Source organism: Prionailurus bengalensis, chromosome E3 (genome assembly GCF_016509475.1).
Source record: "Prionailurus bengalensis isolate Pbe53 chromosome E3, Fcat_Pben_1.1_paternal_pri, whole genome shotgun sequence".
Classification (NCBI taxonomy): Eukaryota; Metazoa; Chordata; class Mammalia; order Carnivora; family Felidae; genus Prionailurus; species Prionailurus bengalensis.
Window position 1 is genome coordinate 38,610,064 of NC_057357.1, and position 25,173 is coordinate 38,635,236.

Genomic DNA, 25,173 nt, shown 5'->3' on the forward strand with positions numbered 1-25,173 from the left:
GGCTAAGAGTCTGTCCAGGATCTTAAAGCCGTTTTGCCTCACGTGTAACTATTGTGGCAATTTCACTTCCAGACCAGTTCCCCTTTTCGCTAGCCGGCGGTAGCTGTATGCTTGATCATAAAATGAATTGGAACACTCAATTCCAAGTTTTATTTTTATTTATTTTTATTTTTTTAAATGTTTTCATTTATTTTTGAGACAGAGACAGAGCATGAGCAGGGGAGGGGCAGAGAGAGAGGGAGACACAGAATCTGAAGCAGGCTCCAGGCTCTGAGCTGTCAGCACAGAGCCTGACACGGGACTCGAGCTCATGGAGTTTGAGATCATGACCTGAGCTGAAGTCAGACGCTCAACCGACTGAGCCACCCAGGCACCCCTACAAGTTTTATTTTTAAAAGAGAAATAGTTCATGTTGAGGGGGTATCTTTTTTGCATATTGTTCTGTTTGCCCCTGAATTGGTTTATAGTTTCTGCACTTTAATTGCCAGTGACGATCACGCCCTCCTGCACATGGAAATCCTGTTTACCACGTGACTTAAGGCTCTGTAAGAACATTTCCAAAATAGTGAATAGCCAGCATCTTGTTATAGTTGATTCAGAAAACAAAACAAAACAAAACAAAACAAAACAAAAACATAGATGTAGATATTTTTAAACAGCAATATTTATCTGTTTGTTCTTGGTCAGAGTTTTTACTCTTGGCAGAATTCATTGATTGGATCATCACAAGTAAACTGGTCCCGGGAAGAAACTTTCATTAATCCAGTTCCTCCCCACAGTGAGTCTGTCATGCCTTCATCGACAGACGGAAAGATCGGACCATTTTGAGATGCTGCACTCTGAAGTTGTGTGCTTTTAATTGACTCTGTGTGTTTAGTCGGTGAAGTCCAGCAGACAGAATGCTTAGTGTGTGTAATTAAGACTAGAATTAGAACTCGCTGGGGACTGATGTGAGCAGGAATGGAGACAGACGGCCGGGTGGGGGCCTGCGCCTCCGTCCTTGAAGGCGTGTGTGCGCGTGCGCGTGCGTGAGTGACCCTGCGAGCTGCCGCGTCCCCTGCGCGTGTCCGTGCGGTGTGGCACTCCGAGTCTCGTCACAGTGTCTTTAACACTAATCCTCTTGGCATCTTGTAGACGTAGTTTTGAGCACTAAAACCGCATTTTGTTGTGCTGCTGCCACTACCTTCTACTCATCCTTTTCGCTTGTGAATTCACCTCCATTCGGCTTGTTTATTTTTACAGTATTCTTGTGTGCTCATCTTGTTTGATGCAGCGTCAGCCTGCACTTCTGTTGATTTCTCATTCGTCTCCTTTCCAAACATTTAAGAGTTTTTATTTTAATTGTTCTTCTTGGATAGCTTGAGCCCAGGCTTGTATTATCTTACAAGAAATTGGGGTGATGGATAATTTCTCAAATGCAGATTGTGCTATAAAGATCAACTTTCCAAATTTGCTTAACTTGGATTGTCACCAAGTCAGAGCAGTCAATCACTGAGGATCTCAGATTGGTGAATGATTGGTCCCAGTACCAAACAGTTTAAACCAAAGCTTTAGAACTGAATTTTCAAAGTCTTTGAGATTGATTGTTCATGGATTTACATATATTGTATTGTTTATACAATATATCACAGTTTTTTTTCTCTGTACATTCGTACTGATAAATGGCTGGAAAGTCTTTGACCCCGACTGCATTTCTGTTAAATGTTTGTCCAGAATATGGATTTGGTTTCATTCGTATTGTAACTCATTTAACGACGTGATTAACGTGAGAAAAATAACAGGAAAAAAATTAAAACCGGTTCTGCGTGCCCAACATTTTCATACCTTTAAAAGATCTGGCTTAATACCGGAAATAAAATCTGTGCATTGCTGTCAAGCATAAATTTTCCGTTTTGAAAAATAATTGCTTTTTTAAGGCCTTTGTCAGACTGTTTTGTTCGAAGTAAAACTTCTCCATCGCAAACCCTGGAGTTATATTTGATTTTCTCTGAAGTAATAACAAAATTCGAACTCCTAAATTGAGGCCCCTTGCAATTCTAGTATTAACAACTCCTTGAAAACGTTTGCATCTCGGAGCTGGCCCGAGCCCAGCCGTTGTTAGTGATGATGGCCTGTGATGTGTGCAGTGAGACCGAATGCTAATCAAGCTTTGCCTTGGCTTTCTGCTCTGTGTTGTCTCGGTGTTTGCGTCTTACCTTCATGTCTGTGCTATTTGTTCCCTCCCCTGTTCTCTAATCCTGCCCTTCCCCACCTGCCCCTGTTCCTTCCATTGTCCTCACTGACCCATCAATCAACCAACAACGCCCCCCCTTCGTCGTGGTGATCTGCCCTGCTCTGATTGGTGGCTTCGTTGCTTGGGTGGCTGTGTGTTATGATGGACCAGTTCACCCAAGTATGGCCTTCTTGCTGACAGGTATCATTTCTGTGAGAAGTGTTTCACAGAGATCCAGGGGGAGAATGTTACCCTGGGTGACGACCCTTCACAACCCCAGACGTAAGTACTATGCTGTCATTTTTCTCGGGGTTGACTCGTAATTGTTTTGTCCCTCTTGTCCGCGATTAAAAGGGAAGCACCTCTGCCATTTTGACTTCCGGGTGATGTGTTTTTTCATATTTGCCACGCCCGCGTTCCTGCGTCAGAATGTAGCTCTTCAGCTAGACACGGCTGCCACCTCCACATTCTTCCCTCCTCACGAGACTGTGACACCCATAGCCTCCGCAGCAGTGGACTGGTCTCTGTTGACCTCACTGTGTCTCTTCCTTTAAAACTCCTGCTTTTTCCTGGTGGTGGTCCTCCTCCCTTTGGGGAAATTGTAAATTTTCACTTAGACCTAAGAAACCAGTTCCCTTTTGACAGAACTGGCAGTGACGAAAAACGAATCGTGTGTACATACCCCGTCTTTAGCATTCTTCCTATCTTCTACTGAACTGTCTGTCCTCTAAGCTGCAGAGCCTGTGACGAAAGGCAGTGAGACCCCGGAGGGTAAACCTGCCTCCTTGTGGCTGGAGGTGTGGCACTTGCTCCAGCGTGCACAGGCCTGAGTTGGTCCATTCATTCCTGCACTGAGTTCACCTTTTCCTCCCCAAAGCTTATCCCTTGATGGAGTTCACCTCTGAGCGGTCACATAGAATGTGGCCAGAAGAGGCGAACCCCCACCAGTTGAATGGTCAACTCGTGCACGTGCTTGAGATACCGAAAGCCTGCCGGCCACCGGGTCTGCCGAGGGCTGCCAGCATCTTGTGGTTCTCTCTTTTCTCCTGACTCTGTCATGACTCCTGCCCTGCTAGTGTGACTGTCCACCACCGGTGGGAAGGCTTCTTGCCCAAGCAGTGGCCATGGACTCTGCACGTCAGCTTTACTTTATCCAGACGCAGAACAAATCGTGGCCACTAGTGAGACATACAAACTGACATGACAGACCTTCTCTGTATTCAGTTTATTTTTACGTCCCTTGTAATTCTAACACTTTGGTCCAATTTCGTGATTAATAATTGGCTTATATAACTCTGTGAATCAGAGATAATTCGCATATACACTGATCATAACAAAAGGACCGTATAGAAACCAAATACTCAGTTCTTTAAAAATAAGTCAAATATCCCCAAGTAGATGCTGATCTTGTGTCATCTAATTCAGTTACCATTACAAGAGTTGATCATGCCAATTATCAGTCAGATCCAGGAGTCATTCACCGTACAGATTGAATTGACAGTTTATAGTTTTGGGTCTCAACACGATTTTGGCATCATATTTTGACTAGTCTTAATTAAATCTTATAATAAGTCCTGGTGATAGTTGGGAGGAAATATCCAAGGCAGATAGAGAAAAACATATGATAGTACTTTCTGTGGAAATAAGTTTTATACTTGAGATTTCAGCTGACCATTATTTACTTTTTATTTGAAAAAGTAGTTATAAAATAATATCCCACAGACCCTGTAGTTCATGCTCAAGAAATACATTTAGTTAATTAACAGTTTTCTTTCTTCCCTTTTTTTTTTTTTAAACAAGGACAATTTCAAAGGATCAGTTTGAAAAGAAGAAAAATGATACCTTAGATCCTGAACCGTGAGTAGATAAGCGATTTCTTTCTGACTTTTGGATTTTAAGCTTCAGATCGGGAAAATCCCTCCTTGTGACGGGCCTGCAGGAGAAGGCCCCTTTGGAATGTTGGGAGTGGGTTGCCCTGGGTGGGATTCTCTGTGTGAAGTTATTTCAGATATGCATTCTTTTTACCTCAAACAAAATATGTATGTCTCTGCAGCATCCTGTCCAGTTCCTGAATTTTAACAGCAATGACATCAGATGGATGCTTTGGTTCTCTCAGAACCTTTCTGCTAACTCCGTCGTCATGGTTATTGAGAGGCCATTTAGTGTGACTCTTTAGAGACTAAAGATATGAATATTTGCTGGGGTAGCACTAACACCTTTTAAAGGGAAATTTCAGAAAGGAAACTTTTTAGAAACGACTGTTTAAAAACGAGTAACAGGAGGCCTGGCGTATGTTCTTGCCACTTTGGTGTATTTCCAAAGGCCATTGTCAGATCCTCTTGTTGTCTCCACTGGTCAGTGAGGATGCTTCTTTTGCAAAGTTTGCTTTGCGATAACCCCTAAAGAGGCTTCAGAGTTCCTTCCATGTGGCAGTGTCTCCAGGTCCCTAAAGCCAAGTGCTCAGAGCACCCCAGCGTGTGGAGGTGCCCATTGTGTTCTGTTGCTTCGGTGAGCACAGGCTCCAACACCATGGGATGTTTGGGAGCCGAGAGATAAGTCCTCCTTCCCTTGGTCCCAACGCCCCAGCTCTGGGGGCCGGGGGGTGGGGGTGGGGGGTCGAATGCTGCAGTGGAAGATGGAGACTTTGCACCAGGGGCTCATTTTGAAGGGTTTTCCTGTTGGGAGCTCACCCAGGCTTTCCCAGCAGCAGTGCCCAGGCAGTAGGGGAGGGCACGGCAGCTACTCGAGCTCCAGCCTCAGCACAGTGCCTGGTGCGTGAGGAGGCTGTGCCCCGTATTTTTCATCACCAGTGGATCGTCTGTCCTGATGTTCTGTGTCCGTTGTTCACATTATGTGAACCTCCTCTGCACTGGGTGAAGGGCCACTTACATTGTTCTTTGACATACGGATCTCCTCTGTGTGCCCTGGAGGTTTTGAAGGACTTCATTGGTTTCTGCTGTGGAAAGATCATCCTGGATCTGTGAGGTGGATTCACCAGGCCAGGAAATGACTTTGCTTTCCAGTAGGAAGCTAGTTAAGAGACTCAGAGCAACAGCTCAGGCAGGAAGTAGAAGCTTGACCTAAATAAAGGAGCACCTCTTGGTAGGAGAAGCCACACTGTGCGGGTGAGGAAGGGGACCATCTAGGTGGCCGCTGAGATGCTTGTGCATGAACAGGAAACATGGGAACGGGAGCCAGCCACGTGGTTAATAATGGTTCGTGGGGAGAGGATGAAATTGAAAATTGATAGAATGAGGTCTAGAACATAGTTTTGTTGTTGTTTATTTTGAGAGAGAAAGAGCACAGGTAGGAGAGGGGCAGAGAGAGGATCCCAAGCAGGCTCCGCTCTGAGAGCAGTGACCCTGACACGGGGCTCAAACCCACAAACCGTGAGATCATGGCCTGAGCCGAACGGAAGAGCTGGACACTTAACCGACTGAGCCACCCAGCCACCCCTAGCACATACTTTTTTCTTTCTTTCTTTCTTTTTTTTGATAGTCCTCTTCCGTCACATGGGAAAACATTGAGAGTGGAGTATCTTTGGAGGGGGCACAGAAACAGGGAACTGTTGCCTGGTGACCCTTTAAATTCCTAACACAGAGTATGAGCCCCACTGCTGAGGTTTCAGAGAAGGAGCTGGTTGGGGGCAAGGCAGCACTAGAGGCAAAGAGCAAGGTCCAGACGGAGCAGCCATGGGAGGCGGGGGGTGGTGGTGGCGGTCACGACAGCACAGGATGCTACAGAGTGCTGGCAGGCCATGAACTAGGCACTCGTGCTGCTGTTGTACACAGTTTTGCACATGTGTGTCCTTTCCCCGTCCTGACCAAATAGGAACAGAGAGGCAGAGTTAGACTGGATCCGTGGCTGAAGGCTTGCTCAGCAGGGGCAGAGGAGAGATGGGGGCCCAGGACTCAAGGCAGTGTCGAGAGTGTACGTCAGGTTACCGGGCTCAGCATCAAGGCTGATAGGAAGAGCTGGAACTTAGCAGAGTTGGAGGAGGTGTGGTGCCTTCTAGTCCTCAGCATTCCTCCATACGTAAGGTGTGGTGGTGGTTAAGCGGGTGGCTGAGGAAACAGGTTTGCGCATCCACGAGTGTTGGCAACTAAGATTCCTGGCTGAGGTGACAGCCAGGTGAGCCGCAGTGGGGGCTGGGTGAGTAGCACCTCGCCCCTGCTGTCCAGTGCTGACTCGAACAAAGGCTGTCGCTTGCCAGTCAGCTTAGCGCTTCCCACCTTTGTGATTGACTCGGAGCAGATGCTTCCTGTACCTCGGCGTAAGAGCAAGTGTTTCTAACGTGCAAGTGTTGTTCTCGGTTATTTGAGTCCGTTTACACATGTGCAGGCACTGGTCTTGGAAACGCGTAGTAATATCAGAAATACTGGCCTGTAAAATGCGCCTCTTTCATAGCAATTTTTGAAAGTGAAGTTTCATTTCTGATTGCAAAGGAGATTGGGAGAAGCAAGGCATAGGCATTTGTACAGGGAAGTGGAGGAGCCCAGCTTTCTCACAGAAAATATTGTGCCTGTGCATTTTTAAAATACGGCTGAATCAGAGGTGCCTGGCTGGCTCATTCGGTGCCGTGCGTGACTCTTGATCTTGGAGTCGTGCGTTCAAGCCTCATGTTGGGCGTAGGGAAAGAATAAAGTAAAATACAGCTGAAGCAATCAGCAGAGGCATTCATGAGTGCCACAGACACTGGAAGTGATCAGAGGACAAGGGGTGAACGTGGTACCCAAGCTTCTGCCGACGGCTCCCTTGGACAGCTCCCTTGTATGTTTCCATGTGCATTACAGCACACTCTCTTTGTCTTCCAGTTTTGTCGATTGCAAGGAGTGTGGCCGGAAGATGCATCAGATTTGTGTTCTGCACTATGACATCATTTGGCCTTCGGGGTGAGTAATTTCCTGGTCATTTCCTGTGATCTTGGGAAAAGCCTTTGCGCGAAGTGGAGGGAGGGGCCTGCAGTGAAGCCGACAGCAGCTCCTTCTCAGTTTGTGTCCTCAGCGTCTGCCTGCTGGGACTGTGGGCTCAAAGCACTCTGCCCCTTCACTTGTGAATGATGCTGCCAGCAAAGCACTTAAGCCGCATGTCTTGGTGGCGAGACTATTTTATGCGATCTGATCACACCCGTTCTTTTACAGCTTCGTGTGCGACAACTGCCTGAAGAAAACCGGCAGAACTCGGAAAGAAAACAAGTTCAGTGCGAAGAGTAAGTTGTGGAAAGGTTTTTTGTTCCCCCATCTGTGCGTCAGGTGCTTGTTCCCGCTCCCTGGTCTTCCTTCAGCCCCTCTCAGTACGTGGCTGTGGGGGACATTTGTCCGGGGGTCTGTGCCAAGTTCACTTTCTAGCACCGCTAAATGGAATCATTGGGCCTGATCTTTGCCTGAAAACCGGATTTACGGTCCATTCGTGCTCTACGTGAAAATTTAGAAAGCTCTGAGAGAAAATGCGTCAGCAGATCCTTTTCAGGTAGCTCAGAAATCTGACCCCCGCCAACACACACATAGACACCCCACTCTGGCATCCTGTTGTGACCAGCACGCTCAGCCCTGGGCCACACGGGGCAGTTGCGTGGCCCTCTCTGCTGGGACTGGCAGAGCCTGGTCTGCCTGAGGACTGGTTATGCGTTTTGCTGCTGTGTTTAGGGGGCAGCTGGTGTCCTTCCACAGTAGAGAGCAGCCCGTTGCGACTTGAAGTTCAAGTCTTCATGGGTAGTCTTGACTCTTTTGGAGATAGCCTCCTTTTCCATCGTGATCTTTGTCGACCCGGTTCTCGAGGGCTGGGAGCCCCTTGCACAGCGTGTCATTCCCAAACTGTCCTTTGCCGAGTTCACAGCAACCCCGAGTAAAAAAGCCACCTGCAGCAACGCCTTGACAGCCCACTTGCCCGGTGCTCCCCAGCAGGGCAGGCGGCTAGCACACTGCTCGAGGCATCCCCAGTGAGAGCCAGGGCCTCTGAGGGGCAGGGAGCAGGAAAGAGAGATCCCTTGCCGGGGGGGGGGGGGGGGGGGGGGGGGTTGGGGGGAGGAGCAGGCCAGGAGGAAGCCACTCCAGGGGCTTCCCAACTCAGTGGTAACAGGTAAAGACTGTTGTTACCAAAATGCACAATTATCCTATAACTTAACCTCGCTCTTGTAAAGCCTATTGAAATGCCGATAAACTCCCAAACTGTTGTAATGCTTTTCTTTAGCTCAGGGTTTCTCAGCTGAGCCACCATTGACATTCAGGGCCCCGATGACTCTTTGTTATGGGGGCTGTCCTATGCTCTGTAGGAATTTAGGAGCATCTCTGGTTGCTACCCACTAAATGCCAGTAACACTACCCCCGCCCCCCTGAGTGGTGGCCATCAGAAATGGCCTTCAGAAATGCCACATGTTCCCCCGGGGCCGGCGGCACAGTTGTCCTCCGGTGAGAACCCCTGCTTTAGAGCGTCTGTTCTGAGTGAGATCGCTCAAGCAGTCAGCAGCCTAGAAACACCTTGCTGGACCAGAGCCTCATGACCAAAGCACAGTTGCCAGGAGAGCTGGGCCTGGGTAGGAGAGCAGTTGCGGCTGGTGGCGGAGGGGGACAGAAAAGCCCAAGAGCAGGCCTACGAGGTGAGCCTTAGCGTCAGAGACACATAACACTGAGTGACAGAAGAGGACCTCGGAAGTCTGGCCACCCCTACACCCCTTGGCGCAGACGTGTGAGCACAGCCTTTGCGAGGGTCTGTAGGCTGCAAAGGACAGGCTGCCGCGTGTGCAATTGTGCCAGCCCCGTACCTCCGTCGAGTCAGCCACTATCCCCCGGGCCCCTCCCTGCCTGGGACCGCACACGCAGCCCAGCCGGGTAGAGGGAGGAAGGACCACTGGAGACGCCCCCGAGCCAGAGCCCCTGTGCAGGGTTGTGAGAGGCCTCCCTGGAGATGGGGCGACCCCGACGTCAGAAAGCAGACACCAAAGGATTTGAGCCCGTAAAGGGACAGAAAAGTCCCCGTCACGTGGTTTGGGTGAAAATGCACATTGAAAGCCTGGGGGAAAGGGAGACTACGATTCAGGACGTTGGTGTCTAGACTCTGCATTGACACTGTTACCCCCGTATCCCCCAAAGTTGTCTGCACGTATGTGTGACGACGTGTGTGCGGCAGGCCCCGCGGCATAAGGCGGGCCCCCGGGAAGGGAAAACGAGCGGGAAACTGGGAAGCGTAGCGGAACGAGGCAGAACTGTGCATGACACACAGGGAGGGCGTGGCGCTCCCCGAAATCATTCCTGTGGGGACCGCCTCTGCACGAGCAGCCCCTCTTCTGCCCAGGGGACCCCTGTGTTCACTGGGGCTCTTCGGAGGGCGCCTCTCCATCTTCCCAGTGGTCCTGTGTTGTCTCATTTGAAACTTCTTTTTTAATACAGGTCATTCAGGTGATTTGAAGGAAAAAGTAAAGACCTAACTTTAAAGGTTTATTCTTCCGTTTGCTATTTGAAAATCACAGTGTGAGGTCCTGTTTTCACAAGGGAAGGGCAGACACTGGACCGTGGCAGGTGGCCCTTCGTAGCTGTGTCCTGCCTTTCAGGATTGGAAAGCGCCTTGTGAGGGGGACAGGCCGTGCTCAGCAGCAGCACAGGGGCATAAACACAAGGGTTCCCCCCCCCCCCGCCCCCGCCACCACTCACAGAGTAATGAGGCAGCTGTGCATGCCGTGTGTCTTCGCCAGAGTGTGGGATAGATCATAAATCCGCTCTCCCCTCATTGGTGAAACTTATCAAGTTCTTTGTTTTCTGTGGGGGTTTTTATTTCCTGGTCATGGTAGTTTTTTCATTTTAAATCACTTTTACGGAGGTACAACTTACATACAAGAAAAACTCCACCATTGCTGTGTTTATTGCACAAAAAATGGAATTTAGAAAGTCCTTCTAAATTTTCCAGATACTTCTTAGTAAGGAATCTTATAAAATCCCAGATAACTTTTTAAAAATATTTCTCATTATGTAGTATTTTAAAAATCAATGAATATAAAGAAAATGATCAGCGTTAACCTTCTGTAGCTTTTTCTTCTAGTCTTTTCCCCTTGTGCAAAGAGTTTTTCTGCTGTGCCCAGTGTTCCTGTCACAGTGGCCACGCCTGGGGCGTCCCCGGGAGAGAGAGGGTGTGGAGGGGGTCTAGGGCTGATGTAGGTAGTGATGCCCTGTGGGCTCCCATCTGGGATGCGTTCCAAAGGCTGTATGAGGCTGCATGCGGGACTCCCTCGAGCTGGGCAGGAAGGGGAGAGGTATGCCCTGCCCTTCGGGGAAGGCAGAGTTCGTGCAGTGTGGATTCTGGCCATGGGCAGACTTGTGGGGGCACTCTCACCAGGGCCTGGGCACGGGAGGCAGGAGGTGGGCTCAGTGGGGCCCCTGTGTGTGCTCCCTCTGCTTTGCCCCACAGCCTTTAGTCTGCCTTTGTGGCTCTTCTGCCCTTGTGTCTAGAAAAAGATGGAAATATGTGGGCATTTAAATGATAGCACTTGTCAGCGTGCGGAGTGCCTGAGGTCCCAAGTCCACCTTTCCCTTATGAAATGCTTACCACATAGGACAAGCTAGTTCCCTTCTGGATTTGGAAAACGTTAATCCATAGAGTATCAGACTGCACTGAAAGAGAAAGGTGGGTTCTCTGGCTTCAGCCACCTTCCCCACAGCCCATGCGAAGCCCCCTCACCTGCTTGCTCTGGACTTTGCAGGACTACAGACCACGCGATTGGGCAACCACTTGGAAGACCGAGTCAACAAGTTTTTGCGGCGACAGAATCATCCCGAAGCCGGGGAGGTCTTTGTCCGGGTGGTGGCCAGCTCAGACAAGACTGTGGAGGTCAAGCCTGGGATGAAGTCACGGTTTGTGTGCACATGTTGTGCTGTTTTCTGAAGTGTTCTTTGAGGGGTCACCGTACCTGGTTAACAAAAGCCCTGCTTTCTGGCAAGGTTTCAGGGCCTGGCTGGCTCAGTCTGAAGACCACGCAGTTCTTAATCTCGGGCTTGTGAGTTAGAGCCCCACATTGGGTGAGGAGATTACTAAAAGATTAAACTGGGAGTTTGTAGAATTTAAAGGTTTTTCAGCACATAATGTACAGTGAGCCCTTCTCTCCGTATTCCGCATTCATTAGCGGACGTAAATTTTCTGACTGAGACTGTGTCACAGAGAATAGGGTCACAGCTTGTCTGCCTGGGCTAAGCACTGGGGCCAGCAGTCAGAGGAGGTGACCAGGCCTCCTGCTCCTGTGCACGGAGCGGACTCAGGGCCGAGGGTCTTGTTTGTAAAGCATCCGGGAAGTGATGACACGTGCAAATCTCAGGCTCTTTTATTCCAGGTTTGTGGATTCCGGGGAAATGTCTGAATCTTTCCCGTATCGAACCAAAGCACTCTTTGCTTTTGAGGAAATTGACGGAGTGGATGTGTGCTTCTTTGGGATGCACGTGCAAGAGTACGGCTCCGATTGCCCCCCTCCAAATACAAGGTAGTCATCGTCGTCGTCGTCGTCCTCCTCCTCCTCCTCCTCCTCCTCCCCCTCCTCCTTCTCCTCCTCCTCCTCCTCTTCTTCTCCGGTGCGCGTTAATGGGCCCGTGCGGCTCAGCAGACCGGGCCCCCAAATATTGTAGAGAAGCCATGTGCTTCAGAACTGGCTTTAAATCAAATAAGCCACGCTTAACTGACCACGCTGGTTAGTGTAGTTTAACCCTAAGCCAATGAGAAGTGAAGGGTTTTGATGACTGATGAGAGCCTGTTCTATGTTGTGAGTACTCACGAGTTCCGGTCCTGGTCTTGCCATTGTCCCTGTCTTACCTGGGGCAGGTGAGCCCACAGAGAAGGGCTGGGGATTCCTCCACGGGCCCCCACCTTGTAACCTCTATCCAGAGTTCTTTCACGCTCAGTCAGGAGTCCAGGTGACAGGGACTTGGAGGTGGCGTTTCTTAGTTTGCCCCGGCCTCTCCCTGGCGGTCCTGGTGGGCAACCTGCTGCTTCTCGGCTCAGCAATGAGTGAGATCATTCATTGGCAGTGGTGGTTGGTGATGAGAGTTTTCTTACATCTTGTCTGTGGCCAGTGTAACTGCTACAAAACAGAATTTGTCTCTGGAGCTTTTTGGATGTTGGTGTTTGCTTTCAAGTTTGGGGTGTATCCTGAACTCTGAATTAATTTCTTCCCGCTTGCCCTCCCCACCCTAGGCGTGTATACATATCTTATCTGGACAGTATTCATTTCTTCCGGCCCCGGTGCCTCCGGACCGCTGTTTACCATGAGATCCTTATTGGATATTTAGAATACGTGAAGAAATTGGGGTGAGTTTACTCCACTTTATTCAGAACTGATAAAAAATCCAGCTTTAATTTTTACTGTGTATTTTACGAAATAACATGAGTATTTTTTTTCCTAAGTCATACGTATTTTTCTTTTAACGTCCTTAGATCGATGGTCTCCCAAGGCCCCCTTCCCTTGGGGCCATGCAGATCTGCCTTCTGTGCCCTGCTCTTTTTTCTAATTTTCTTAATTTTATTGAGGCATATTTTATGTATCACAAAGGCTGCTATTTTAGGCGTACACTTCCATGATTTTTAGGTATGTCACCGAGCGGTGTGGCTGTGGCCATAAGTCAGTTTCTGAGCATTGTCCTCCCCACAGTAGGATCCCTGCCCCCGTTTACTGTTAACCCTGTTCCGCCCCTGCGCCCAGCGACCCCTCTTCTGCTTTCTGTCTCTCTATGTTTGCCTTTCTGGACATCTCTGTTTCTCTGTTCTAGACCTGTCACTTTCTTTTGCAAAATTTGAAAAAGTTAGAGGTATTTGATTGATAGGTCCCTAACCAAATGACCAATTTATTCTGACTTTCGCCCCTTAGAGAGAAACACCCAGCCTCTCCGGTGCACAGGAAGTAGTGGTTAGGAAAGGCAGTGCGTTCCTGGGTGTAAGTCCTCCCACACACCCGAGAGCCGCGTCTCCCGGGGCCCTGTCCCGTGCTGACCGTGTGCCCTTGGAGCCTCGGCTCCAGGCGTGCCCTCGTGTGCTGCAGATCAGTCTTGCCCGGCCGCACACTCCTCCCCCAGCGCACTGGGCCTGCACTGCAGCTTTTCTGAGCCTGTTACATTTTACCACAAGTGTTGTGGTAATTTCTTTGTTTTTTCTTTTTGTCTAGTTATTTCCCTCCTTGCTTTGGTCCCTGCTTCTCACCTGTTACTCCTTGAAGGCAGGGAGGCTTTCAGTCACCACTTTGATCTGAATTGTGTCTGTGTGTCCCGTAGGTACGTAACGGGACACATCTGGGCCTGTCCCCCGAGTGAAGGAGATGACTATATCTTCCATTGCCACCCCCCTGATCAGAAAATCCCCAAACCAAAGCGCCTGCAGGAGTGGTACAAGAAGATGCTGGACAAGGCATTTGCAGAACGGATCATTCACGACTACAAGGTACCCGGTGCTGAAACAGGGCGTGGCGGCGGGATGGCGTGTCTTCCTCTCGCGCTCACGCACGTTAGAACTGCGTTCACCTACGAGGAGTAGGAAGGAGAAAGTAAGAGCATTGGGGCGCCTGGGTGGCTCAGTCAGCTGAGCGTCCGAATCTTGATTTCCAGTCAGGTCATGATCGCAGGGTCGCGAGATGAAGCCCCTTGTTGGCCTCCAAGCTGAGCGTGGAGCCTACTTGGGATTCTCTCTGTCCGTCTGACCCTGTCCCCTGCTTGTGTTCTCTTTCTCTCAAAAAAAGAAGAGCGTAGACAAAAGACATAGAAGCCTTTATTTGCAGTCCACCGGGAGTTTTAGCTGGTGTTCTGAAAGCCGCGGTGCCTGTTGAAATCTGATCTCAGCTGTTCGTGTGTCACGACGCACAGCCCCGTCCTCTCCCGGTGGCGTGGCCCCTGCACCTGCTCCCGGGAGCGTCACTCAGTTCCCTCTTCTCACGGACGTGCTTCCTTCACTTTCCAGGACATTTTCAAACAAGCGACCGAAGACAGGCTCACCAGTGCCAAGGAGCTGCCCTATTTTGAGGGTGACTTCTGGCCCAATGTGCTGGAGGAGAGCATTAAGGAGTTGGAGCAAGAAGAAGAAGAGAGGAAGAAGGAGGAGAGCAGTGCAGCCAGTGAGACCACGGAGGTAAAGAGACCCCGCAGGCCCAGCTGCACGCTGAAGGCCGCGTGGATCCGTGCCGTCGGGCCCACGGGCCGTGGCCTTCTTCGTGCTGATGTTTTCGTATGTGCCCCCTCCCCTTCTCACCAGCCACCGCAGGTCAGGACTGGAGCCCGGGGGGCACAGCCCACGCTACGTGCGGGGTGAGCTGAGACATGGGTGCTGGGGACGCGTCACATAGGAGAAGGCACATGGGAGATGCTTGCTCTGGCATCTCTGAGCGGGGCGGGCGGACAGAGCCGGGCAGACCTGCCCTGAGAACAAGACCCTCGGTTGGCGGGCCTCTTTCTTCCGCGTTGTTACGTGCCAGCCCTCCACCTTGGCGCTGCCTTCGTGCACGGGCTCCGTGCTTGGCAGTGCGGTGGTGACTCGAGAAGACTCCATCCCTGCCCTCAGGGCGGGGTGGGGGGGGTGGGGGCGTGTCCTAGTAGGAAGAACTAGTGAGGGAGGGGTGCGCCGGGACAGCAGCAGGAGCAGGAGCAGGAAGGAAGGGAGCGCCGCCACCGGGCGGGTGCTGGTGCTCCCGCGGGGCCTGTCTGGAGCAGTGGCCGAGGCCGAGCTGCTGGGAAGAAGCCCAGGCGGCCCCAGGTAAGGAGCCGCCGGCCACAGGAGGAGGCGTGTGAGGGCTGGAGTTGGAAGCAAGCGTGTTGCATTCGGGATGCGTGAGGAGAGGCCGGAGTTTGGATTTGGTTCGTGATTGTAGACGCAGTGAGGAGCTAATGGGGTGTTTGGGGAGGAGCAGCGGCTCTCTGGCCCGTGAGGGAGCGTCCCGGCTCTGGGCCCTGCTGTGTCCGGGGTCTGAGCCGCTGCGTCAGCGCCTCTGCATGAGGGAGGGGGTGAGGGGGGGGAGAGCACGTTGGGGGAAGAAGTCAGGAATTGGCTGTGTACTGAGATGCCTGTGAACACCCGCGAGGAGTGAGGGGCTGTGCCCTCAGCTGGGGTCTGTGTCGCAGGTGCACCGTGGCCCGACTTCCTTTCGTTGGGGTCCCCCTGGAGGCGGGATCTGTCATCTGTCCTCTGATGACCACACTGCCCCGCCAGGGTCTCTGGGGGGATAGCAGGAGATCCTGTTGGCGGGCAGACCTTTGAAGGATGTGCCACATGTTAGTGGAAACTTGGGAGTTCCGGCAAGACAGAGAGCACAGCCGAGCTGTGAGCCTCAGCTGAGTGGCTCTTCTGTCTCCGCCACTGCCCTGCATCTCGGAGAGGAGGTGGCCTGAGTCAGAACACGAGCCCAGGGTTCGGGGAGCAGGGGATTCACAGCAGGGAGGAAGGTGGAGCAGCCACAAGCACAGCTTCTGCTTCTGAAGAGAGGGGCTCCTTGAGGGGGACACAGGCCCCGGCTGTGTGTCCTGTCCGAGGAGAACATGCCCACCTCTGGCCTGGTGGCGGTTCCCAGCAAGGGACTTGCCCGTGCTGGAGAGAGTCCGTGTTCTCTGCGTCCAGTTCTCGCAAGCAGCAGGCGGGTCCTGCCCTGGGGACACCTCACCCTCACGGTAGGCGTTGGCTCCCGTTCCGGACGGCGCTCTGCCATGGGGCTGCTCTGCGGCGAAATGGGGAGATGCTTGCAGCAGTGGGGACGAGACAGTGCGGCATCACACGTGGGGGACCCCCCCCCTCCCCCCGCATATGTGCGTAGGCACAACTCCAAGAAGAAAATCCAAAATTTTGTTGCTCTCGGTAGCAAAACAAAACAAAACAAAACTTTTTATTTTTTAAATTATTTAGCTATATTTTCTGAATTTTGTGCGGTGAATCTATTTAAGTTCTTAAAAGTAAGTTTAATTTTAACTTTTTAAATAGTTTATTTTGAGAGAGAGTGTGAGAGCACATGCATGCGAGTAGGGGAGGGGCAGAGAGGGAGAGAGAGAATCCCAAACAGACTCCATGCTATCCTTTGCGATCATGACCTCAGCTGAAGTCAAGAGCTGGACACGTAACCGACTGAGCCACCCAGGTGCCCCTAAAAGTCAGCTTAATGTTTAGAACAGTTTGAAGGCTTACAGAAGACTCGAGCAGGTATCCGGGGTCCCCCACACTCCACTGGTCTGTCCTGCTGCCACCTTGCACTCCCGTCCCACATGTGTGATGGTGGCTGAACCAGCGTTGATGCGACTTTGTTAACCACAGCCCATGCTCAGTCAGCGCTCTCACTTTCCACCAACGTCCTCCCCTGGCCCGGCCAACATGCCACAAGGGGTCTGCGCTCCCAGGGCAGCTTGGTAATCTCAGACTTGCCTGGGGGCTTCCTCAGTGACCCCCTCTCAGGCACCCGGGGTGTCTGTCTCCTGCTCCGTCTCTGTCTCTCCCCCTCTCCCCCTCTCCTCCCTCTTGTTGAGAGTGAAGTTCTTTGGACCAGACCCGGCAAACGTCTCCACCCTGGTGCCTGAGCCCTTTCCAGAGTAGGGGCGCTTTAACTGACGAGCGGGACCCCCTTGGACTTCAGCCATGTGGGGCGCTCCTGATGGGTTTTAGGCCCTCTCGGGGCCAGGGAGACGTCCTACCTCGGGCAGCCTTGCCAGGGACGTTGAAATGGAGGGGCTGTTTTGGAGCCCCAGCTCCTACCCATGCAGTGGCTTCTCTTGGCACCTCACCCCTGTCTCGTGCACTATGGATGTTTGGGACCTTTCGCAAGGCAGAGAATCTGCTAGAGTGTGCAGGACGTGGCGTGGAGTGGCGGGGTCCAGTGGCATCGTGTGAAGCCGTGAAAAATAACGGTCCCCCTCAGTTGTTAGGGTCCGAACCAGCGTCCTGGGCACGTTTTCCCTTGAGAAAAGACCTGCTGTGGCCGGCACGGCATGGCTTTTATGTCTGTGTGTCACTGCTGCCCCCCGTCTCACACCCCCCCCCGCCCCGCCCCCCCAGGCCTGGCTCCCATCCTCTGCCTCCGTGACTTCCTCTGAAGGCAGCAGTGTGTTTCCAGCCGTGTGCGGGCTCCTGCCCTCGGCTGGGCCTCCTGGAGCCCCCACGGCCTGCGAGCCGGGTGTCCCAGCCCCGGGTGCAGGGTCGGGCGTGGGCAAGAGGAGGCTGGGCTTGTCAGACAGCTTTGCCTGTCATTTTAGGGCAGCCAGGGTGACAGCAAGAATGCCAAGAAGAAGAACAACAAGAAAACCAATAAGAATAAAAGCAGCATCAGTCGAGCCAACAAAAAGAAGCCCAGCATGCCCAACGTGTCCAACGACTTGTCCCAGAAGCTCTACGCCACCATGGAGAAGCACAAAGAGGTAGAGGACGCACGGGTGGGCTCTTGGGGGGCCTGTGTTGGCGCCCTTCCTGGGCTGCAGGATAGAGGAGGGGGCCTGGGGCTGTCGGGCAGGGCCAGCCCGGAGAAGGTAGAGCTGCCGGTCACGTGACCCACACGGCACGCCGCCGGCTCCGGGCGGCCCCAGGGAGCCTGGGTGGTCCTGGGCGCCAGCACGCCTGCCCTCCGCGGGGGGGCTCACGCCGCTCTCGCCCACAGGTCTTCTTTGTGATTCACCTGCACGCCGGGCCCGTCATCAACACGCTGCCCCCCATCGTCGACCCTGACCCCCTGCTCAGCTGTGACCTCATGGACGGGCGTGACGCCTTCCTCACCCTTGCCAGAGACAAGCACTGGGAGTTCTCGTCCCTGCGCCGCTCCAAGTGGTCCACGCTGTGCATGCTGGTGGAGCTGCACACACAGGGCCAGGACCGGTTCGTCTACACCTGCAACGAGTGCAAGCACCACGTGGAGACGCGCTGGCACTGCACCGTGTGCGAGGTAGGCCCCCGTCCTCGCCCTCTGCGCGTCGGCAGCCTGCGCTGAGCTCCTAGACGGTGGCCGTTTCCTGGGGGAACAGAGTGACCGAACGAAAGAGGCTCCTCTGCCTCCTGGTCCTCTGGGGTGCTGTTGGTCACGAGGTGGATGTTCTTGAGCTCACGAATACAAGGGTCCTGGTCAGTGTGGGTCAGGGGTGTGTGGTGCACAGCTCCAGACTCCACAACGGGCGTCCAGGATAGGAAGGAAGAAGCCCATCTCCCTTCACAGAGCCTGGTACGGTCCCGGCCCAAGGGAGCATTACCGCAAGGCCACAGATGCGAGTCCGGGGTATGCTTGGCCCCCGGCAGGAGCCGGCAGGTTTCCCGGGGGAGGTGGTGTTTGTGCTGACTTGTTCGGGACAAGATGGTCACGGAGCACTTTCGTCTTACCCCTGGTTTTTTGCTTATGCGGGCCGTGTGTCCGGCACATCCAGGGACCTCGTGCCCGGGCAGGAGCAGGAGAGAGGCGGGCTGTGCTTCCCTTCCGCCAGGATTCCGACTGGTTTCCCCTTTCCATGCCTCCAGTCGTAGGCTTGCTGAGAGGCTGGGATTCCCCTGCCCTAGTGTCGTGCTGGGCCCCTTTGGTTAGGGGTCCTGGACCCCTCCTCCCTTGTCCTGGTGGACCCCGTGATTGCATACACTGGCTCCCCTCTGAGAAGGGGTGTGGGCTGTCATGGGCCCTTTGTCTCCCCCAACAGAGAGTCACAGACTCCATCCCCCCACCCACTCCTCACCTCACCAGTATCACTGTTCAGAATGGTCCCCAGAGTCACATGCCCATAGGAGCAGCTCTGTGATCTCAGGTTGAGGGGGCACATGGGGCCTCTGTAATGCCTTTGTTTTCATTCCCCACTTTGTCTAGCTTCCTTTGGTTCTTTGTCACTTCCCGCTTTTGGGATCTTCGTGTCCTTTCTCAAAAAGGATCGGATCTGGGGCTCCTGGGTGGCTCAGTCGGTTGAGTATCCGGCTCTTGATTTCAGTTCAGGTCATGCTCCCAGGGTTGTGGGATCGAGCCCCACATCGGGCTCTGTGCTGAGCATGGAGCCTGCTTGGGATTCTCTCTTTTCCTCTCTCTGTCTCTGTGGCATGTGAGTGCACGCTTTTGCGCTCTCTCGCTCTCCTCTCTCGCTCTCTCAAAATAAATAAGTAAATAAATATGAAAACACAAACCAAAGGATTGGTTTTGGTCACAGGGCTTCCTTCTCTAGACTTGGCTCTGGGTTGCCCCCGTCTCCAGGTGCAACTTTTAAGACCTCTGAGCGCACGCATTTTGTCACTGTGGTCTGAGCCCCGGGCCTGTCTTCTGGTGAAGGTCTTCTGGTGAAGACCCTTCTGGGCTGCCCTGCAGAGCTCTGGGGACACACCGGGGTGCCCAGTAGCGACCCCAGAGGGTGAGGGCCGGTTTCTAGAAACCCAGATCGGTGGCACTTCAGTGAGCTTGGGAGGAACTGTTAGTCTTCCCCGGCCAGGTACGGGAGCAGGACGCGGTGGGTCTGCGCAGCGTTCCTCAGGGGCAGAGGGAGGCAGGAGAGGGGACAGGGGTGAGACCGCGGGGCCGGGTGAGGGGCCGGGGCCGGACGTGTCGGGGGGGCCGCCGGGCCGTGCCGGCTTCGCGCTGACCCCCGCCCGCGCGCCCCCTCCCTGTCCGCAGGACTACGACCTGTGCATCAACTGCTACAACACGAAGAGCCACGCCCACAAGATGGTGAAGTGGGGGCTGGGCCTGGACGACGAGGGCAGCAGCCAGGGCGAGCCGCAGTCCAAGAGCCCCCAGGAGTCGCGGCGCCTGAGCATCCAGCGCTGCATCCAGTCCCTGGTGCACGCCTGCCAGTGCCGCAACGCCAACTGCTCGCTGCCGTCCTGCCAGAAGATGAAGCGGGTGGTGCAGCACACCAAGGGCTGCAAGCGCAAGACCAACGGGGGCTGCCCGGTGTGCAAGCAGCTCATCGCCCTCTGCTGCTACCACGCCAAACACTGCCAGGAGAACAAATGCCCGGTGCCCTTCTGCCTCAACATCAAACACAAGCTCCGCCAGCAGCAGATCCAGCACCGCCTGCAGCAGGCTCAGCTCATGCGCCGGCGGATGGCCACCATGAACACCCGCAACGTGCCTCAGCAGAGTCTGCCTTCCCCTACCTCAGCGCCGCCCGGGACCCCCACGCAGCAGCCCAGCACGCCCCAGACGCCGCAGCCACCTGCCCAGCCCCAGCCCTCGCCCGTGAGCATGTCACCGGCCGGCTTCCCCGGCGTGGCCCGGACTCAGCCCCCCACCACGGTGTCCGCCGGGAAGCCCGCCAACCAGGTGCCGGCCCCGCCGCCCCCCGCCCAGCCCCCGCCGGCCGCGGTGGAAGCGGCCCGGCAGATCGAGCGCGAGGCGCAGCAGCAGCAGCACCTGTACCGGGTGAACATCAACAACGGCGTGCCCCCGGGGCGCACGGGCATGGTGACCCCGGTGGGCCAGATGGCCCCCGCGGGCCTGAACGTGCCCCGGCCCGGCCCGGTCAGCGGGCCCGTCGTGCCCAACCTGCCGCCCGGGCAGTGGCAGCAGGCGCCTCTCCCCCAGCAGCAGCCGATGCCGGGCATGCCCAGGCCCGTGATGTCCATGCAGGCCCAGCCGGCCGTGGCAGGGCCTCGGATGCCCAGCGTGCAGCCGCCCCGGAGCATCTCGCCCGGCGCCCTGCAGGACCTGTTGCGGACCCTGAAGTCGCCCAGCTCCCCGCAGCAGCAGCAGCAGGTGCTCAACATCCTCAAGTCAAACCCCCAGCTGATGGCGGCTTTCATCAAGCAGCGCACGGCCAAGTACGTGGCCAGTCAGCCCGGCCTCCAGCCCCAGCCCGGCCTCCAGCCCCAGCCCGGCCTCCAGGCCCAGCCCGGCCTGCACCAGCAGCCCGGCCTGCAGAACCTGAACGCCATGCAAGCCGGCGGGCCCCGGCCCGGCGTGCCCCCGCAGCAGCAGGCGATGGGAGGCCTGAACCCCCAGGGCCAGGCCCTGAACATCATGAACCCGGGGCACAACCCCAGCATGGCGAGCATGAACCCGCAGTACAGAGAGATGCTGCGCCGGCAGCTGCTGCAGCAGCAGCAACAGCAGCAGCAGCAGCCGCCGCCGCCGCCGCCACCGCCACAGGGCGGCGCGGGCATGGCCGGGGGCATGGCCGGGCACGGCCAGTTCCAGCAGCCCCAGGGACCCGGAGGCTACCCGCCGGCCATGCAGCAGCAGCGGATGCAGCAGCACCTCCCCATCCAGGGCAGCTCCATGGGCCAGATGGCGGCTCAGATGGGACAGCTCGGCCAGATGGGGCAGCCCGGGCTGGGCGCGGACGGCACCCCCAACATCCAGCAGGCCCTGCAGCAGCGGATTCTGCAGCAGCAGCAGATGAAGCAGCAGATCGGGTCCCCGGGCCAGCCGAACCCCATGAGCCCCCAGCAGCACATGCTCTCAGGACAGCCCCAGGCCTCGCACCTCCCCGGCCAGCAGATGGCCACGTCCCTCAGTAGCCAGGTGCGGTCCCCGGCCCCTGTCCAGTCTCCGCGGCCCCAGTCCCAGCCTCCACATTCCAGCCCGTCGCCACGGATCCAGCCCCAGCCTTCGCCGCACCACGTCTCGCCCCAGACCGGTTCCCCCCACCCAGGACTCGCGGTCACCATGGCCAGCTCCATAGATCAGGGACACTTGGGGAACCCCGAACAGAGTGCAATGCTCCCCCAGCTGAACACCCCCAACAGGAGTGCGTTGTCCAGTGAGCTGTCCCTGGTCGGCGACACCACAGGAGACACCCTAGAAAAGTTTGTGGAGGGTTTGTAGCATTGCGAGAGCATCGCTTTTTTTTGTTTCCCCTTTCATGTTCTTGGACCTTTTGTACTGAAATCCAGGCATCTGGGCTCTTTTTATCCCTAGATGGAACTGCTACTTCCGAGCCATGGAAGGGTAGATTGCTGTTTAAAGAAACAATACAAAGAATATATTTTTTTGTTAAAAACCAGTTGATTTAAATATCTGGTCTCTCTCTCGCTCTCTTTCTCTCTCTCTCTCTCTCTCTCTCTCTCTCTCTCTCTCTCTCTCTCTTTTTGTTTTTTGTTTTCTGTTTTTGTTTTTTTGTTTTGGGGGGAGGGGGGTTTTGTTTGGATTCTTTTTGTCGTCATTGCTGGTGACTCATGCCTTTTTTTAACGGGAAAAACAAGTTCATTATATTCATATTTTTTATTTGTATTTTCAAGACTTTAAACATTTATGTTTAAAAGTGAGAAGAAAAATAATATTCAGAAACTGATTCTTGAAATAATGCAAGCTTATAATGTATCCCGATAACTTTCTGACGTTGCGGGAAGATTTTTTCTATAGTGAACTCTGTGGGCGTTCTCCAAGTATTACCCCTGGACGGTAGGAGTCGGCTCCTGCGCGCACACACGTACACACCCACACACACCTATCTATACATACTGGCTTACGCCAAACTCTTGTCTTGCAGATGTAGAAATTGTTGCTTTGTTTCTCTGATAAAACTGGTTTTAGACAAAAAATAGAGATGATCACTCTCTTAGACCATGCTAATGTTAATAGAGAAGAAGCATTCTTTTCTTTCTTCTATGTGAAACTTGAAATGAGGAAAAGCAATTCTAGTGTAAATCATGCAAGCGCTATAATTACTATAAATAAGAAAATTCAAGAAGATTCAATCACTGTATAGAATGGTAAAGTACCAACTCATTTCTTATATCATATTGTTAAATAAACTGTGTGCAACAGACAAAAAGGGTGGTCCTTCTTGAATTCATGTACATGGTATTAACACTTAGTGTTCGGGGTTTTGTTATGAAAATGCTGTTTTCAACATTGTATTTGGACTATGCATGTGTTTTCCCCCCCATTGTATATAAAGTACCGCTTAAAATTGATATAAATTACTGAAGTTTTTAACATGTATTCTGTTCTTTAAGATCCCTGTAAGAATGTTTAAGGTTTTTATTTATTTATATATATATTTTTGGAGTCTGTTCTTTGTAAGACACGATTCTGGTGGATTGCTCATGGCGGAGAGGTGGGGATCACGGGCCCGGGGGGCCGTGCGGGTGGCAGCCAGGCCCAGCCGAGCCCGCGGCTTCTCTCTGCAGGGACCGAGGGGGCAAAGCTCGGGGATGGCCTCATGTACTCAGTGCCCCACGGGGAACGTCACCCACGGTTAGGGGTGCAGATGGGTCTGAACAACACTTTGCCTTCTGTCCTCTTCCCGGAACACTCAAGAAAACCCAGAGCAGGGACGGTTCCTGTTGTTGGCAACAGCACCCCCTTCCCCTTCCTGTATGTAAACCCCAGAGTTGATGCGAAAGGTGCCCCGGGGACTGGAGGTGGTACCTGCTTCTCTCCGGGATCCCCAGATCCTGTGCTCCGCAGGGGAGGATGCCGCAAACCGCTGGGGGGTGCGGAGAAGAGCTGTGGCCTTCCTCCTCCACCCTCTAGAGACAGGGAGGTGCCCCCGCCCTGAGGCCACGGAGGCCGCGCTGTGGTGAAAGGGGACGGGCACGTTGGCCACACGGTCCCCCACCTCACCCCCGGGTCCAGTGTCAGATGCCCTTAACAAGAAGGTGAGAGTTGAGACCCTGGATGCCGTAAACATCACGTCTCTGTGGGAGCACGCACGTGTGTTCTCCAGAACCCCACCCACCCCCTCCCGAGCCCAAGTGAGTCGAGTCCCAGCCCTTGTATCCCCAGCTCCCCGATTAGGGGGTCGTGGCGGCCAAGTCAGAGCTCCTGACTCAAACAGTTTCCCTTTTGGCCCTGTATTCACAGAGGTAAATTCAAAATACTTGATTTGGGAATCTAAATTTGAGGAAATTTTCTGAAATATCCGCCCTAGCACAGAGCTTCCCCGTAGGTGAAGCCAGATCAACAGACCGTCATCAGCACTGCCAACCAACCCCCCGCCTCCGCCACATGCCCGAAGAGAAAGCAGGGCCACGGCCCGCCAGTGGCCCTCTGGCCATCCTTGCTCTGCCTGCTTGCTTCTCGAATCTGGGACTGTCTCCCGAAGCATCCTCCCCGCTGACGGTCCAACCCTGAGCCCGTGTTCGGGCAGAAGCGGTGACCTGTCTGGGCCCTGGAGGAGCAGGACGGCCATTCGGTGCAGTCAAGCGGTGGGGGTGGGGTGGGGGGGAGCAACTTTTTCAGGTCCTCCTAGAATCCAAAACTTTGTGGCCACATCTCATCTCCTTGGAGTCCACGTCCTGTGTGACCCGCCAAAGGATGCGGCCGAGGGCGTGCGGTCTGCGGATTAACCCTGCACTGGGCGTAAGGAGGTTTCTGTAAGAGCTGCCAGGCCCGGGCGCTGTGTCTCATGCTGTATACTAAAGAGGAGAAGAAAAAGTCCTATATTTGTGATCAAAAAGAGGAAACTTGAAATGTGCTGGTGTTTATAATAAAAGCTGGTAAAACTGCTTGGATTCAACGATGGTCCCAGTTGGCTCTGACCCTTAGTATTGGCTTAGAGCTAGCCTTCGTAAGGTCCAAGGGTCTCAGCTGAGTGCGTCCGGTACGTGTGTTTGATCATGTTCCTAAGAACTTAGCATGTTGGAAACAGGAATAGGGTGTAATTTCTGGAAGACGAGTTGGAGAGTGTTCTGCTTATAAGATCTCAAGCTGTAGATGTAACTTACTCTTTTTTCTTTTTATTTTTTTATTTTATTTTATTATTATTTTTTTTTACTTTTACTAGATGGAACCAAAGATTCTGTTTAAGCCAGAGCGTGCTTCGGGCACAGCAGCGGGGGGGGGGGGGGGGGGGGGGGGGGGGGGGGGGGGGGGGGGGGGGGGGGGGGGGGGGGGGGGGGGGGGGGCGTGGCGGGAAGCTGCTCAGACAAAGCAGAGTTCTTTGATGAAGGAGCTGAGTGCTGGTTGGTCACCAGCGCACCCTCGGGAAGCCCCTCCCTCACCCGAGGATAGTGCTGAGGATAGTGGTGGGAAGCTGGCGTGGGGATGGGGACAAAGTCCACTTGGGCTCCGGGCTCCGAAAGCCACACTGCACCTTCCTGGGATGCCCTGTTCGTCCCACTGGGTTACCCAGGTGTAA

General features: G+C 53.9%; 1 protein-coding gene across 4 annotated transcripts in view; it reads left to right on the plus strand.

Annotated features, from left to right (window-relative positions):
- LOC122471738 (CREB binding protein) overlaps nt 1-23,027 on the plus strand; it is a 127,427-nt gene extending 104,400 nt beyond the window's left edge. For 3 of the 4 annotated variants that reach the window (XM_043560714.1, XM_043560717.1, XM_043560716.1), the window contains 12 exons: nt 2,384-2,494; nt 4,013-4,069; nt 7,027-7,104; nt 7,354-7,421; nt 10,902-11,052; nt 11,526-11,672; nt 12,380-12,493; nt 13,450-13,615; nt 14,129-14,296; nt 17,392-17,553; nt 17,790-18,071; nt 19,761-23,027. In XM_043560714.1, coding sequence (XP_043416649.1) covers nt 2,384-2,494; nt 4,013-4,069; nt 7,027-7,104; nt 7,354-7,421; nt 10,902-11,052; nt 11,526-11,672; nt 12,380-12,493; nt 13,450-13,615; nt 14,129-14,296; nt 17,392-17,553; nt 17,790-18,071; nt 19,761-21,914 — 3,658 coding nt within the window. In that variant the 3' untranslated portion in view covers nt 21,915-23,027. The remainder of the gene's footprint in view (nt 1-2,383; nt 2,495-4,012; nt 4,070-7,026; nt 7,105-7,353; nt 7,422-10,901; nt 11,053-11,525; nt 11,673-12,379; nt 12,494-13,449; nt 13,616-14,128; nt 14,297-17,391; nt 17,554-17,789; nt 18,072-19,760) is intronic. The other variant, XM_043560715.1, reaches the window with a different exon arrangement.
- Nucleotides 23,028-25,173: the final 2,146 nt, after the last annotated feature.